The 16,901-nt window shown below is 38.8% G+C and overlaps 1 protein-coding gene across 6 annotated transcripts in view; it reads left to right on the top strand.

The window, feature by feature from the left end:
• PDHX (pyruvate dehydrogenase complex component X) overlaps positions 1-3,953 on the top strand; it is an 80,501-nt gene extending 76,548 nt beyond the window's left edge. For 2 of the 6 annotated variants that reach the window (XM_054971169.1, XM_054971168.1), the window contains 2 exons: positions 550-614; positions 2,174-3,953. In XM_054971169.1, the coding sequence (XP_054827144.1) occupies positions 550-614; positions 2,174-2,438 (330 nt within the window). In that variant the 3' untranslated portion in view covers positions 2,439-3,953. Of the gene's footprint in view, positions 1-142; positions 352-549; positions 615-2,173 lie in introns of all 6 variants that reach the window. The other 4 variants (XR_008596516.1, XR_008596517.1, XM_054971170.1 and 1 more) reach the window with 4 other exon arrangements.
• The last annotated feature ends 12,948 nt before the right edge of the window (positions 3,954-16,901 follow it).

The raw sequence follows: 16,901 nt of genomic DNA, 5'->3' as shown, positions 1-16,901 counted from the left end.
ATCTCCCATGTGGGACTGCACAGGAAGACCGCCGATGAAAAACAGTGTTTCATACCTGTAACTGTTGTTCATCTAGGTCTTCCGTGCAGTAACACATACCCTCTCTCCTTCCCCGCTAATTCTCTTGGTACTTACCTTGCAGTCGGCGGCAAAAGAGGATCCGAGGGTACGTCGGGGGCACCCGCCTCTTAGGAGCCGTTTTCGGCGGGAAAAGCGGCCACGCATGCGCAGTGAGCGGCGGGGGCACCCCCTAGTGGCTCAGAGCTGTAAAAATCTCCGAGATCGGCAGGCCTGCGCGTGCGCAGTCCCATGTGTTACTGCACGGAAGACCTAGATGAACAACAGTTACAGGTATGAAACACTGTTTTTCTGCTGTCACAAATTTTAACAGCTGGCTGAATCTCTTGATGACTGATCATTTATGAGAACAGCTGTCTGATGGAAATAATTGTACGAGCAAAATATTTTAAAACACAATTTTATTAATGCATTTTCTTCCATTTTGATGAAAATTACGCTTATTTATTATATACTTTGGGTTTTACTTAGGCCCTAGCAAAGAAAGCAAGAGATGGAAAATTGCTACCAGAAGAATACCAAGGAGGGTCTTTCAGGTATTTTAAATCTTTTTTAATGACTTACCTCATCCCACACAATTACTGTGTGCAATGATGGCTTGCGCAATTAAATATTTGAGCCCCAGAGTACTGTTAGATGAGCAAGTAGAGCAGTTGAACTCTGGTTACTGCTTATCTGCCAGTGGAGGTTGCTGTGATTTTTTCTGATGTGGGGATGAGCTTTGCTTTTTCCTGATTTTATTCCTCAAATGAGAGGCAAACTTCCTCTGAATCCAGCCTGCATCCCTCCAATGTTTCAGACAGACTGTCCCAATTTTTTATCACTTCCCTAGAATTCTTGCATGTTGATCTGGTTAATTAAAAATTCGTTCTGTGTGCTTTTAAAAAGTCAAGTGAGGTGCTGGGGCGGGGGCTTGAAAAACTGCTCTGCAGTGTGAAGGATCAGGACACTGGGCAGCCATTAAAGAGCTGCATGTCTAGGTAGCACTCAAGCTGCTATTTGTGCTCTTCGCCCCTCCCGCAAGTTAACAGTCTGTGTTCAGATGTGCCTGAGATCATCCAGACACCCCAGGTACTTGTTTAAGTATGTTAGTTTATTTTAGATGATGTAGACATGTCTGACTGACCTGGATGGCCCAGGGTAGACCTATTTTATCAGCTCTTGGAAGCTAATCAGTGTTGGCTCTGGTTAATAATTGGATGGGAGACCACCAAGACAGACCAGGGTTGCTATACAGAAGCAGATAATGTCAAACCACCTCTGAACGTCTTTTGCCTTGAGACCCTTACAGGATTACCATAAGACAGCTGTGACTTGACAGCATTTTCCACCACTAGTGATCTCTGACAATAAGAACTTGAGGAGTCTTAAATCATAAGGAATTTGCTGGGATATGAAGGAAAACAACAGAATATGTAAATCAGTCTTGTATTTCTTATAATTATTTTTCTTGTTCCAATATAGTTTTCTTAACCAAAAAACTACACCTTGTAACAACCAGAAAATTTAGCAGCAATAAGGAAAAATGTTGAAGAGGAAAAGGAGTGAAGGTGCCAGGGAAGGGGTTAGAAAAAAATGATAGAAAGGGGTGGGGAGAGGCAACAGTAGTTTTAGAGCTACTGGTGTTCTGAAGTTAGTTTTAATCTGTTTTTTTTTAGCTAGCCTGGTTGGTTTGGGGATTAATCCAAAAAAAAATTTTGGTTTATGTTTATTGGATTTTATTGTGCTGAACAGCCATGGAGAGACAGCATATAATAATTTTAATAAATAAATTCCATTTGTCCATCTTAACATAGAGCTAGGAATGGTGAGAATTGTATTTCTTTTGTATGTTATTTTCAGTAATTTTAACTATTTATTTTGTATTTCAATTTCAGTAATTTTGAACATTGGGTCACAGGATGTTAAGCAAAATTTGTAAATCAGAATAGTTATCTTATTAGCTTGTCACTATATCATTATCACATTATGTCGTTGTTAGTCTTTGCTGTATTTGAATTAATCCATTGCAGTTTCCTAGATTTTTTCCCTGCGAGTGCCTTGTTTATACGTACCCTTCCCTCTCTCTTTTTTCTTCTCCCCACCCCCACCCCAGCATTTCAAATCTTGGCATGTTTGGCATTAGCAGCTTCATTGCAGTTATAAACCCTCCTCAAGCCTGTATCTTAGCTGTGGGGCGCACTCGAATGGAACTTGGGATTGTGGTTGATGAAGAAGGGAATGAGAAACTTCAGCAACACCAACTCATGACAGTGACTCTGTCGAGCGATGGCCGAATGGTGGATGATGAACTTGCTTCAAAATTTCTGGAAAGCCTTAAAGCTAACTTGGAGAATCCAGTGCGTCTTGCCTTGTGTTAAAATGATGACACATTGATGGTCTTCTTGGCAAAAGAAATTGAATAAGAAAAGGAAACTAAAGAAAACCAAGTGCAAAAATAGGAAGATAAATGAAACTGCTTATTTATTTGAATTAACTTGAAAGACTTGTAAAAATCCAAGGTTCTCTCCTTGGCCTTTATATACTGATGTGTTGTTAAATGTATTGATTCAAACTTGTTAAGAGTAATTGTACAGTGTGCTTTAATACATAAGGCAGTTGTTCAGTTACCTGACAATGTGTATAAGAAAAGTAGTAAAAGGGAACAAAACCATCATTTCCATCAGGGCTAACTTTTTCTTTCTTTCTAGAGTGAAGTGAGCAGAGAATGTATTCAGACAAAAAGTTATAAATCTTGCCAGCCTTAGAAGTCAGCAGACATCTATTCTGTATCACTGATGTGCTCTTTATTAAGAGAATTTCATTGAAAGAAGGTGTTTTGTTAGAAATGAGCTGTTTTATCAACTCTTAAAATCCTGAGAACTTTGCTAGCAACTCTGTACAAGTTCTCCATACGGTGTAGATGTAATGGATGGTGCTAAGCAGGAAATAAAAATTAGAATGCTGAGTCTGCTGACTGAATTCACACGTGAATATAAATGGGGGAAATGTGCATATATATTTTATAATTTTTAATGTCAGGTACTGACATAGTATTAAAAACAAAGAATTGTCAACATGTATTTCCTTGGTAATCCTTATCATTCCAAAATTTTGCTACAATCTTGCTCACAGTTATGCTGTCTTTTGGAAGCTGCTGGATTTAGACAAATGTACCTTTGCACAAAAGTTCCAATTTTATATCTGGTTTTTCAACACACACATTACAGAATTTGGTTTCCTTCACACTGAAATCTGGGCAGTCAGTAGAATTGCTTTTTTCACTCTTCATGAGGAGTAAATTCAAATCAAAGCAGACTTGGAGGGGTGATACTTGCATTTGTGAACATCATTATTATAAATAATCTATATCTGTTTGTGCATTCATTTTACCCAGATTTGCCAGAGTAAACAGGTAGGTAGAAAGTCTTGTTTTTAGATTTATGTGGCAAACCAAATTGAGCTGTGTTATGAGATAGTATCAGTGCAGTCACAAGCAGAGTTACACCATTGACTTCAACAGATTTACAAGGATGTAACTCCACTTAATTATTAATGCACTGTATGTTGCAGGAAGTATATTCTCAAACTGCTTTAGCAACAGAACTGCTAGATTTGACATGACTATGAGAACCACAAGATAATAATTTGCTTCAACACTTCTACTCTATTATAATAAAAGTTTTAAAATAGTAACTATACAAGTTGCATTCAAACTAAAGCAGGTTTTCATTATTATATGTATGTTCTTTTTAATCAGTATCTCTAAATATTTTGTTAGAAATTTATGCAGTTGAGCTGTCATTCTACTATTGATCATACTTGTTCATTGTATATATTTCTTAAATTGTTTATATTACCTTCTTTGTATTAGGGCACATGCCACACAACAGTTTCTGACATGGTAATTGCTTTGTTGTAGAAACTAATACATCACACATGTAATTCATCGTCTAACAAAATGCAGATTTATCACAAAAAACTCTTGGTGCAAATTCTACATAAAAGTGACTTCTGTAATAGAACTTCCTTTATATAAAGTGGCCTTTATGGGAGGAAAAATCTACAAAAGATTTAAACTTACACAAACAGAAAGAACTTTCAGACAAACAGTTCTTGTGCCTAACCATAACTCTTTTGATCTCCAAAGATGCATCTTTTCTAGAGAAGCATAACCTGTGCTTACGCACATCCTGGTAATTTTCAGTTTCTAAATATGATAATTAGGCTGACAATAAGAAGCTAAATTGCTTCCAAAATTCAAAATTTGTCATTGCATTCCTCATTTGGCCTTAAAACTTTATTGTGGTCTTAGTATATCATAACCAGCCATGTTGGATTCTACCTGTCAAGGTGTTCCCAATGGATTCTCAGCTGTACTTACTTCCTGGTTCAAAGTTGCAGGCCCATAAGTGGTTGTCTAAAAACTTGTACAGCTGGATAAACAACTAGGATTGCACTAGCTTGAAAGCAGACCAAACAAGGGAAAGCACTCCATGGCTGCAAGGAAAAACTAATGTATTGCACTTAAAAACCCTCTAAATAAACTTGTTTTTCTTTGCACTCAAGAACGACATATTTGTTAGACATGCAAAAAAAGGTGTCTTAAACCGAGAAATATCATATTTGCATGGATATTTATTATTCCTTTCTCTCCTAATCTGTTTGCAGAAGTCTGTGAAATATTCTTCCAACATAGCCATTCAGTTTCCATTAATAAACATAGCTAGTATTTTTTCATCACAGTAAACACTGTCTTGCAAGTGTAACAGTAAAAAAATTAGATGGTTTAGTTCAACTGCTAGATGCAAAACTGAACAGCATGGAGGGCCCAACTATTCTGGCTGCATTGCTATATACACAACTCTTGAGTCCTTCTAGCTAGAATCCTATTGTACATATGACTAGAAATACAGTATATTATTGAAATAAAAGTATATTGTGTGTCAGTATTACATGAAGGAAAAGCTATATGTTCATCTTCGGTTTCTGTGCAGTCCCACATTGGAACTGCACAGGTGCAGGCCAGGCACAGAGACAGATTTTTCAAGCTCTCAAGAGACAGAGAGCACTCTGCCCCTACAACACGCATGTGCGTGGGTCTTCCCGACGAAATGCAGTGTTGCTAGGCAGAGCGCCCCTGATTCCCTCAGTTCCTTCTTTGCAGCCGTCGGAGAAGGTTCTTCATAGTATGCTCTCCTACTTCCACTCATTCTAGCTGTGTATAACCGTGTATCGACTAAGGACTGTATATCAACTACTCTCTTGCCTGACCCTTGATAGTCTCTGCCTTGTACCTACTTTTGACCTTGGACTGACCATTCTGTACTTGAGTCATGATGTCTCAAAAAGCACTGTTTAAAAAATGAAAGAAGTGCAACACTAAAATGCTGCACATGGACGAACTCAAGCTTTGCCTTCTTTGCGTGGGGGAATCGCACAATGTCTCTGCCTGCTGGCACTGCCAGCAATTCACCTCAAAAGCCTATAGCAATTGCACTTTGTGCCTCAAGGCAGCTATCTGGGAAATGATTCTGTCAGGTTCTGACAAGCTGGCAGCAAAGCTGTCTGCCAAGCAGGCTCCTGACCACCACTCTGAGTGGTCAGTTCCGAAGACTAAATCGAATCCGAGAAAATTGCCAATTCTAACAACATCATCGGAGCCATCTCAAGCACTGGCCAAGCAACTCAAACACAAATCAACAACAAGCAAGCACAAATCACCCCACAGAGAGGAACGTGCCTCCTTGCAACTGTTAGCTAAGAAGAGCAAGTCCAAGTTGAAGCATCTGAAGAGACCATCCTTGGCTCCGTCTCGGCTATACTACCGCTCACCCTCCTCCACTCTATCCTTGATAGTAGAGGAGGAGGTGCTGCCAATGTCAAACACTCCTTCACCTCCTCCGATACCTGCCATACAAGAGATGGAGGAGGAGGAGGAGCTCAGCCAGACGAAGGATTTTCACTCCGGACCCAACAACTTTGGATCTGATGCTCAGTTCTGACCCCACTCCAGTTTACCAACCAGTCAAGCCAAAGTACATTTGTTCAACCAACAACTTCTCAGAGCATACATCAACAACCACTGAATTGGAACCAAACTGTGGCCCAACCGGGATTACCTCCCTTGGCCCCTACACCTCTGGACTTCTGGAAGAAGTGTTTCCAAAATGCAGAGCACTAGGGAGACCAGGACTTTTTTTGTGGTGGTGGTACTCACCAGTATTGAGTACCAGGACCTTTGGGGGTGCTGTCCCAAATCCTAAGGGAGGAATTGATGGAAATTGGTGCAATTTTGTATATGAGTACCACTCCCCCCTTTTTTTAAACAAAAAAGCACTGGTGGAGTACTTGTATGTTTAAAGAGACAAAGATGTTGTGCACCAAAAAAAATGAAACTCCTTTTACTTCTGATAATAAGAAAGGGATCCTCCAAATTGACTGGAAAAGGACTTCCTTTGTTCTTAAAGGACGAAAACTCTATTACCTAGAACGAAGAACTGATCTATCTAAAAAAAGTTTCCTTGACATGGAGACAAGCCCATGGATTCTGCAACAAACCAAGATGCCAACTTTGTTCCCATATATGGGAACAAATGTCACGAAAGTATTGGGTATGGGAGGCAGTTTAAGCTTTTCAGTAGATGATGAGAGTACTGATCTTCTCCTCCCACTCCTTTTCTTAGTTCTGCAGAATCAGCATGTTTGCAATTCATTCCCCCCAATCCTCCAAAAGTGTTTTTATGGTGAGTTGGAACCATGCCTTCTGCAAATGGAGCAAGTTCACAGAAGGAATTTTGCTGTCATACCTGTCCCGCTGCAGCCGCTTGCACCCTCGCACTCCAAAGTAGTCCATAGTGAAGCATGGGGATGCCACAGGGAGTCATCCCTGCCCTCATAATTATCCTGGCTTCTGCTTTTTTCACAGAGCAAGAATTGTTTTCTTAAGCAACAGCTGCCAGTCACTACTATGAAGGTATCTACCATTTTTGTCTTCGCTCAGTATAGCAAAATAGAATACTCTAGTTACAGTGACACCAAAAATAAGTTGTAAAAAAATAAATCCAAGGTTCAGAATTATTTATTAAACTATGTTTTAATATTGTGTGGTATGTGTACTGTGAAAGATCTAAGCTGACAATCTTGACATTACTTTTAATTGAATGCTGCTTGTTCCAGTTGCCTAGGGGTGGGGTTTATGGTTTAGAAGAAAAAACAGGAAAAACGCATTTCTGGTGCAGAGAGCTAATTCATCCCTCCAGTATGTATGATTCTAGTTTGTCAAACTAGACATTCCACTGGAAGATATGCAGTTGGATCTGAACACTTTTTTTGAAAAAGGAAATAATCTTGAGGTGGCGCAGTTTGGATCAGGGTTTCAGTTCAGGGGAGAGAAAGAATTTAACACTACTTCCCCAGTGCATTGTTGCCTCCTAAAACTAGCATCCTGCCCCTCTCCAGCATTGTTAGCCCTGGAAGGAAAAAAAAGTTAGGTGTGGGGAGGGACCAAACTTCTTCCTCTGAAGAGTGGCCCCAGGCCAAATTAGAGCTCCATGCAGCTTCTTTTGCCTTTTAAAAGGCTACAGTGAAATCCATTTACAGATCTTGCAGCATCATGCCTGTGTTGGCCCACTCCCACTCACCAAATACTTTGTCAGCTGTACTGGTTAATTGCAGCCAGATTTTAGATTGTACTTAAAGCGGTAATCCCCCCAATTAACAATTGTGGGGGTTGCCTTTTTGCATTCAAATATAGATTAGACCAGCAGAGGGCAATCTGAGCAGCCTTATTATTTATTTTATTAATTAATTCGGCTCTTTAGAGGTGGATCCAGACAGATCATGGCTACTACCATTTACTAATCTCCCTAATCCAAAACTCTGGATCTTTTGGTATTTTGGATCTTTTGGTATTTTGGCTCTTTAGACTTGTGCTGAAGGTACTTAATCTTGAGAAAATATTCATACTTGATTCATGACTGGTAACTGGGTTTATTTAGAAATACCTTAGTAATGAAATGAAATTGATCTATCCGTTACTGGAATGTCAGAGAACAAGTTTCCCTCAGTCACTTCTCTTATATCTCTATATGTCAATCCCTACAGCTGTTTAAATCAAAGAGCAGACTTGGTGGGATTCTAGTTGGCTTGATGCTCTTATTTTAAAACCTCCACTGTACAAAATACTAGTGAACTGGACTTTATTTCATTTAAAGTAGCATGAAGCCTACTGAAATCAACTCATTTTCTTCCTTGTTGATTTGGACTATTTTAGACATGATAATTGTGGAATATGACTAGTATATTCTGAAGAAGGATTTGCATTTATCACAGGTGTCGCCTGTTAGAAGCCTGCTGAGACCACTCACCTAAAATCTTTCAGCAACTGTCATCTGAATCCAGGTGTAAAAAAAAAAAGACAGCACAAAGGTTGAGAAAGGTAGCATGATGGTCATATTTATTTGTTATCCCTCATCTCCCCCACCCCAAAGTACTGCAGGTATCTTTTCACATGCACAGATAGCATAATCTATATGGGGGGGGGATGATGTTGTGTATAAAAATTGATTTCTGGCTGTCTACAAGCTGATTTAAAAGTGCAATAAACCTCTATGCAGCCATGAGCCCCACCTTCTTGGTTAGGGAGATAGATGGCAACTTAACTGATTCTAGTCCTTTTGCTGTAGTGTGTGTGACCGACACAGTCTCCTTAGAGCTCCCAGATAGCGTGATGGGTGCATAAAGCACCACTTCATATTAAAGGGGAGAAAGTGCTGTCTCTTGCATTCATTACACAACAGGACATGTGACTGCAAGTTATTTCCCTTCCTACCATATTCATAGGATTAAAAAGGATTGTGCAAAGGCTTGTAGGTCTTTTCAAGGAATAGTAATTTAGCATGTTGAAGGACTTTGCTCAATATTAAAAGGTGAATATTGAGAGCAGGAAAGTTCTCAGCAGCAGCTCTTGCATTTCAAAGATGGTTTTGAAATTAGCTTCTGGTCTTGTGCTCAGTGGCCACATTGGGAGACAGGCAAAAATTCCCTACTCATTCCCAACCCCCTGAACACAATCTGACTGACTCATTCTTTCCAACTTCATATTCATCTGTATTTCAAGATCATGTAATTGGCTATTGAGAAAGCAATTATTTAATCTCTCTCCTGTAGCAATCTCACTGGTGAGCTAAATATTTACATTATTATCACACCTGATAACTCTGACAAGGAGGGGTTGTGAGAATAAATCATAGCTCCAGACATAAAACACACTGTATGGTAAAGTTAAAGCATGTTAGCATGTTTGCCCTACCAGTCTCACTCTTGATCATAACATTAATTTTATATTATTTAATATAACATGAATTAAGGCTATATAGCCTCAAGAGCCAAGAGGATTTATCAAGAAAGAGAGAACATTGCAGGATTTAGAAGAAAGAGGGAATATAGGACTGATTGAAAGAAAAAGTCACACATGTATTTGCTTCTTCACAATAATTTAATGCATGCATTCTATTGGCACATCTTCTTGCTTTCCTTTGACTCTCCTACTTTGTTTCTGATTCACAAACATTCCATACCTTTCCTTTCATCTCTGCCTGTTCTGCTTCCTTTGTTCTTCTCCCAATTATACTCCTCCTGTTCCAGATGTTTAGCTTTCACTCTCACACCTGTAGTGCACTGGTGTGCGCACACACATTTTATAGTTGTTCTCAAAGGCATAGAAGGTATTTTTATTTTGTTTATAATCTACCTTTCTCACTTAGACCCAAGGTGGATTACACACTGTAAGTCAATATGATCAACAGCTAGGGTCTTCAGTGAAGAAATATAATTGGGTATTGGTTACAGAAGTTTGAAAACAATCATAAATCCAAACAGAGATAAAACATAGATAAAAACATTGCAGAAACAAAGCATAAGTATTGTTGAAGGCTTTCACGGCCGGAGAACAATGGTTGTTGTGGGTTTTCCGGGCTGTATTGCCGTGGTCTTGGCATTGTAGTTCCTGACGTTTCGCCAGCAGCTGTGGCTGGCATCTTCAGAGGTGTAGCACCAAAAGACAGAGATCTCTCAGTGTCACAGTGTGGAAAAGATGTTGGCAGGTCATTTGTATCTCCTCAGGAGGGGTGGGGTTGAGCTGAGTCATCCTGTAAGAGTTTCCCAGGGTGTGGAATGCTAATGGCGGGAGGCTTCACTGTATCCTGAGGAGGTTCTTTTGCATATGGATTGGTGCTTGATGTGCTAATCTTCTCTGCAGGGCTATTGTCGAGAATAGAGTGTTTTGTTAGCCTGGTGTTTTTCAGAACTGGAAACCATGCTCTGTTCATTCTTAAGGTTTCTTCTTTCCTGTTGAAGTTTTGCTTATGCTTGTGAATTTCAATGGCTTCCCTGTGCAGTCTGACAAAGTAGTTGGAAGTTTTGTCCAGTATTTTGGTGTCCTGGAATAAGATACTGTGCCCTGTTTGAGTTAGGCTATGTTCAGCCACTGCTGATTTTTCAGGTTGTCCAAGTCTGCAGTGTCTTTCATGTTCTTTTATTCTTGTCTGGATGTTACGCTTTGTGGTCCCGATGTAAACTTGTCCACAGCTGCAGGGTATATGGTATACTCCTGCAGAGGTGAGGGGGTCTCTACTGTCTTTTGCTGATCATAGCATCTGTTGTATTTTTCGGGTGGGTCTGAATACTGCTTGAAGGTTATGCTTTTTCATAAGCTTTCCCATCTGATCAGTAATTCCTTTGATATATGGCAAAAACACTTTTCCTGTAGGAGACTGTTTTTCCTTGGTTGTTTGATTCATCCTGGGTTTGATTGCTCTTCGGATTTCATTTCTGGAGTAGCCATTTGCCTGAAGTGCGTGGTTTAGATGATTAATTTCCTCATTGAGAAAGTGCGGCTCACATATCCGTCTTGCGCGATCCACTAACGTTTTCATTATGCCTCTTTTCTGTCGGGGGTGGTGGTTGGAGTTTTTGTGTAAGTACCGATCAGTGTGAGTTGGTTTCCTGTAGACCTTGTGACCTAACTGAAAGTTTGCTTTGCGGATGACCAAGGTATCCAGAAACATAAGTAATTAGTCAGGACATCTTTAACAACACAGAAATGTACAACAGGCAGTACCCAGTAGATAGTTTACAGTCCCTGTCCCTTTACCAAGGGATCTCTCCGAGTCATTTCATTACAGCATAGCCCTATTACCTGAGTAAAAAAGCCCTTCTGAATGTAGTGGTATGTAGTGCCTGACTGGCTACTCAGTTTTCTGGCTATCCCATTCTTAGAGGTTCAGGTATGGGGAAATAATATGTGGGGAAAGCAAGAGGTTCTGCATGTCTTTATCTCATTAGGAAAGACCTGCGTGTCTGTGCTAAAACAACACATGAACTGTTGTGTTTTTACCAGCTTTTAAAAATTGGCCTGCTCTCCTGTGGCAGGCTTTTACCATTCTAAAAAAGAAGTATACAATGTCCTCTCCTGTTTATTTTTCTTACTGGTTTTCCATTAAAACTTTTATAACACAGAATTTAATCTCCAGCTGCCTGGCCTGGGTAATTTTGCAAGTAAATTATGTTTTATTAGATTGAAGTACAGTACCTAAGATGCACCAGCAAATTAACAAGGTAAACATATTTTGCACTGACACCTTTTTGTCTTTAGGCTAAGTCCCTGGCTGGTGGAGGGAAAAATAAATCAAAGAAACCTTTCGTATTTTAGCAGAGCTATACAATATCATGTAGTGGGAGGAACTGTGCTGCTTTAAATCAGTCATTAGTGCATGCCTAATTATATAATGTTTTAAACAAAGGAAAAATAAATATCCTTCAGTCTGTGATCATATGGACTATATTTGTAATTTGTCACCAAGTGCAAGACAGACAGTATAGTTTACTTCCCATTCATTTATTTAGGGTACAGTTTAGCTTTAAGTGTCTTGATTTTGGAGGAAATGTAACACTCTTATTGAAATGTATACTTTTATATTGGCTGTATTATTTTTCTAGTATTTTAGGTGGAGTGTTTTTCTATGGTAACTTTATTTTGTATGTTTCTAGTATTCCACCATGGTACTTGAAACTTGGTTACTCATATTTTGGTTACCTCATCAGTTTGTGAGTCATAACTTGTAACATGAGTACACTCCACTCCTGGGTGCGTCCTGCAGCACCAACATAACCTGTCAGAAAGTAAACAAAATGGAGGGGAAGTGGCTTAGGATATGGTCGTTAGTGATGTGTATTCAGCCTTGCCCATAATCCTTGCACATGAGTCTTGATTTGAAGCAAAAGTGGCTTGTATTTTGCACTCTACAGAAATAAATGGACAACCAATATTTAGCATAGTTGACAACATTCAACATAATAATGGATGGCTGCATGTTCTGAAAATCAAAGTGCACAAAGCAAGCCACTGTTCCATCTATCAAAGCTCGCGCTAAACTGGAAAGACACAACATGGCTTAGCAATCTACCAAAAGGGAATATAGCTATACATTGGTGGTGAAGTTCCTTCCACTGACAAAGCTGATGAAAACATTTCAACTTAAGAACTTTCCGCATTGTCCAGGAAACTGCTGTTAGAAGGTTCACAGAAGAAGCAGAGAACCCAGGTAAAGAAATCTTCCAGTGCTTCAGGTCAGGAGGGATTATATGCTACGAGAGAGAGAGGCAGGAGACAGAAGTGCAAGAGAGACAGCTGGCTATAGATACCACGATTGTTAAAATAACTGGAAATTATATGCTAACAATACTATCTTAAGCAGAGTTACACCCTTCTAAATGCCTTCGAAGGACTTAACTCTACTTAGGATTTATTTTTATTTATGTCATGACAATATAAATGAGCTGTAATTTCTGAAGAAATGCTTCAAAGCAGGTAGACAACTGAATCTTCTTCAATAAGTATTTAGGGACTGAGAATTAAAATTTATTTTAACGTAAGCCTATTGCACAATATTGGTGGTAGGAGAATTGAAACTATTTGAAACAGCCACAAATGCTTGTTATTAAAACTTATGAGCTTATTACCCCAAGAACTAACTTCTAACTAGTTATGCTCATACAGCTGATGTTCACATATTCAGCTTACTGGTCATGATCAGGGAGCTGACTAATCAGTATGCCATTCAGATGTATCCAAACACATTTGGATGTGTCTGGAGTCTGAACGATTAGACTACCTTCTCAAAGCTGTTATTGCCCCGCCTGCCTTCTGCCATCATCACCTTCAGTTATTAAAAGCCATGTAGTTAAACAACCCATTTGAGATTTTGAGTTAAGAATTGCTATTTAGATGTCTCCATATGCTTTCAGAGTCTGTTTGCGACATTAAACTAATCTGTTGTTGCTATCATTTCATGAAAAGGTGCTGTTCACTGTACCATTGTAAATAGCAGGCAATGCAGTATATCAAATGTTGGCCATTTAAAGGATGTTTCCAGCTATTCAGGCATAAATTACAGTGATCAAGATCTATTGTGACAAAAACTGTTGAGCTGATCCAATCAGGAGCTTGTCTCATATGTAACTGAGAACGTAGGATCCAGATAAATTCTCCTGCCAATCATGTTCTACTTCTAATGATTTTTCCAAACAGCCATAAAATGTGAAACTGGAAGTTACATCAATCATGTTTAGTGTATGTTGGCTTATTCCAGTCCATGTTACTGGCTGTTGCTGAGCAGGGAAATGCTTGTTATAATCATCACATTCAGGAACTAAACAGTATGAGCAGAAGAAAGGCACTTGCATGCTGAGTTGCTATTTTCAGCAGCAAACCAACATTTGGTGTCAGAGAATTCCACTATAATTGTTTGTGCAATGTGGAAGTGCTCAAAAACATAGTCTTCGTTGTTTAACTATAACCTTATTCACTTTATACAAATCCCTCCTGAGCAGTTCTTTTTTCTTATATTCTGTGGAATTATAGGTGTGTGGGAATTTTTTAGACCTTATAAAAATGGCTTACTGAACAGTTTCATGCCCTATCTTCTCTCTGGAAAAGTAAATAATGCTAGGAAAAGTTGAAGGCAGTAGGAAAAGAGGAAGACCCAAAATGAGATGGCTTGCCTCAGTAAAGGAAGCCATGTTGTACAGCTTGCAAGATCTGAGCAAGTCTGTTAATAATAGCACATTTTGGAGGTTTTTCATTCATAGAGTTGCCATAAATCAGAAGCAACTTGATAGCATATAACACACACACCTCCTCCCCACGTTATGCTAACAACACATGGCAGTTATTGCCTTCATGGTCTGCTTTTGGTCAGTCTCTCTCATTTGGTCACTAGGTTGCAAGCCTAAACACAATTTAATTCAATGTGACTTACATCCAAGCATACATGCTTAGGATAGGATTGCACAGTAAATGAGGTACAGTGAGTTTTATCTGATATAATTGCATAGGATTGCAGTTAAGTGATCTAACCAAATTAGTATGTCTAAATTAGCAACCATTAAGATGAGCCCTGTAAAAATGATTTTTGTCAGCAAAATAGGTGGCAAGTTATTACAGCAAGTGGAAAATAGCCAATAGGTAGAGTCAGCCATGATTAACCGTACAATTTATGTCCCATAGTAGTTTGGATAACACAGTGGCATCAGAGAAGAAAGATTTCTCTGCTGTCAGCTCTGGCATGGAATAGCTTTGTAAAGTGTGGTTGCAGGTGATTAGCTTTGGAATCATTTGGAGCACTATTTGACCCTCTTGGCATCTTTTCCACTGGCTTCATTCCCCTTAGACTGACCATAAGGGAGAGGGTCGTCTGTGGTGTTAAGCATAGTAATAAAATAAATCAAGGGTTTTTAAATAACTGAAACATATTAGTGAATTGTTTCTAATAAATATTATCTCTAGATAGATGATTGAGTGCTTTTACTTGAAAAAGTATTCATTTCATCCATGTATAACTAAAAAGAAGGTATTTACCAGTTCTCCATATTGGAATCAATAGTTGAGTCTTTTTTCAAAAGACCTGTGAGGATTATAACACTGCTAAACTGCTGTAGGTCTAATCCTCACCCAGAAAGAAACAACAAAGCTTGGCAATAATAGCCTATCTGTCCCATAACAAGTAACTCCACCCCAGATAGAAATGATTAAGAGAAATAATTCAAAGAATAAGATATGCTGGTACATGTCAAGTGCATCATTCAACGACAGTATACAGTATATTACAATGGTGTCTCCAGAGTAAACTAATTTTTATTAAAAACCTCAGACTTTTAAGACCTGGCTGGCCAGCATAAATCTGTTTTTTTTTTGTCTGCATAAATCTGGTTTTTAGTCTGTGCTGTTTTTTCTAGCAAGGCAATGCAGTAAAAAAGCACCTGTTAAATTGCTACCTGTCCTGACAGTTGTTAAAGGCCCAATGAAGAAAACAAAATTTGGCTGCCCCAGTTTTCATAAATAAATTCTCTATTATTGCAAACATTTACCCCTCCCACAGATAAGTGGTGTGATATTAATATTACTAAAGCGTCAACATTATATCATTTCCTATGTTTAAATATTTGTTTAGTGTTTATTATTTGTATCTTGCTTTTAAGATTCAAAGGTCTCTTGTTGCAGTTCCTAGAGCCTTAAAAACAATTTAAAACCAGGCTTAGCCATTTTAACTATAGGTTAATATATCACACAAACAACAATACAGTCTTATGGTATATCGTATGCATAACATTGTATTCTATTCAATAGTCGCTCCTGTACACAATACTGATCAGCAGGTGCTGTAGTTTCTCTTGGCAAAACTGAGTACTCTCTTACACCACAGTTTGAATATTTTGCAGATTGTGCTGAATTTTTGAACTTTAATCCATTTAGTATGAAGTGATGATGTTTGCACTTGGATGAAGTCTGCCTTTATCTGGACAGATAATTCTACCCTCAGGTCCTATGCTACTAGCCCTTATACCTAGATATCTGAAGGGGCCTTCAGTGCATGTTGGTATCCCAGAAGCTTCCATTCTGGCAATCGTTGTAGACTCTCTATACATCAACATCCCACAACATTTTCCTTGATGATGTCATGACACCTGGTTGCTGATTGTGGCCAATTTTTCCTTATTTCCAGCTGTTTTAGATTTGAGAACACCTGTTATCTTCAAGCCAGTATCACAGAATGCTGACATATTTATGGCTGACTCAGAACAACAGTATTCTTACGTGCCTATCCTCTTTATCTCCAAGTACCTCCTCAGTACTTGAGATATATCAAGCATTGCTGTTTTTTTTAATTTATGGTGCTGATTCTCAAAAGTGCACATTTGGTATCTCTATAATAGAAAGTGTATCTTGAACAAAAGATTCTAATTTCAACTGAATACTCATGCAGAGTTGCATGGCAAACCCTAAATCTGGGGCAATTCCTTTATCTAAGAATTACTCTATCATCTGCCATTTCCTTGAAGTATTTACTGACAGGATAGTGAATACTGAAAAGCAGAAATTGTGTACTATATTTGAATCAATTAGAGCTACCCTTTCGAAAAAATGGGTGTTGGGGATGGAGGTTGCAATCTTTGGGAAACTAGTCTTAATCCCTATTGCCTCTGTACTGATATAAATATATCTTGAAATTAAGGACCTAATTCTTGAAGCCTATCTAATTTTTGAAACAGCCTTAATTCTTAAACTGGTTGGTTTGCAACATAATGGGACCTTTGGATCTCTTATATGGGTTCTATTGACCGCATCCTTCCTTAGAGATCAGCTGGGTGGGGATAAAAGATTTTGGTGCCAGGGCTGGCATCATTCATGTATCCAACCCAGAAAACTTGTGTCTGGGATGCCTGCCAGGAGTTATTCAGCCTGACTTGGTAGAAAACAACAGAGTCTTTAATAGCAAACATTT

Source organism: Eublepharis macularius, chromosome 2 (genome assembly GCF_028583425.1).
Source record: "Eublepharis macularius isolate TG4126 chromosome 2, MPM_Emac_v1.0, whole genome shotgun sequence".
Classification (NCBI taxonomy): domain Eukaryota; kingdom Metazoa; phylum Chordata; class Lepidosauria; order Squamata; family Eublepharidae; genus Eublepharis; species Eublepharis macularius.
Note: the sequence above shows the minus strand (reverse complement) of the source record. Positions and strands in the feature narration are given on the sequence as shown.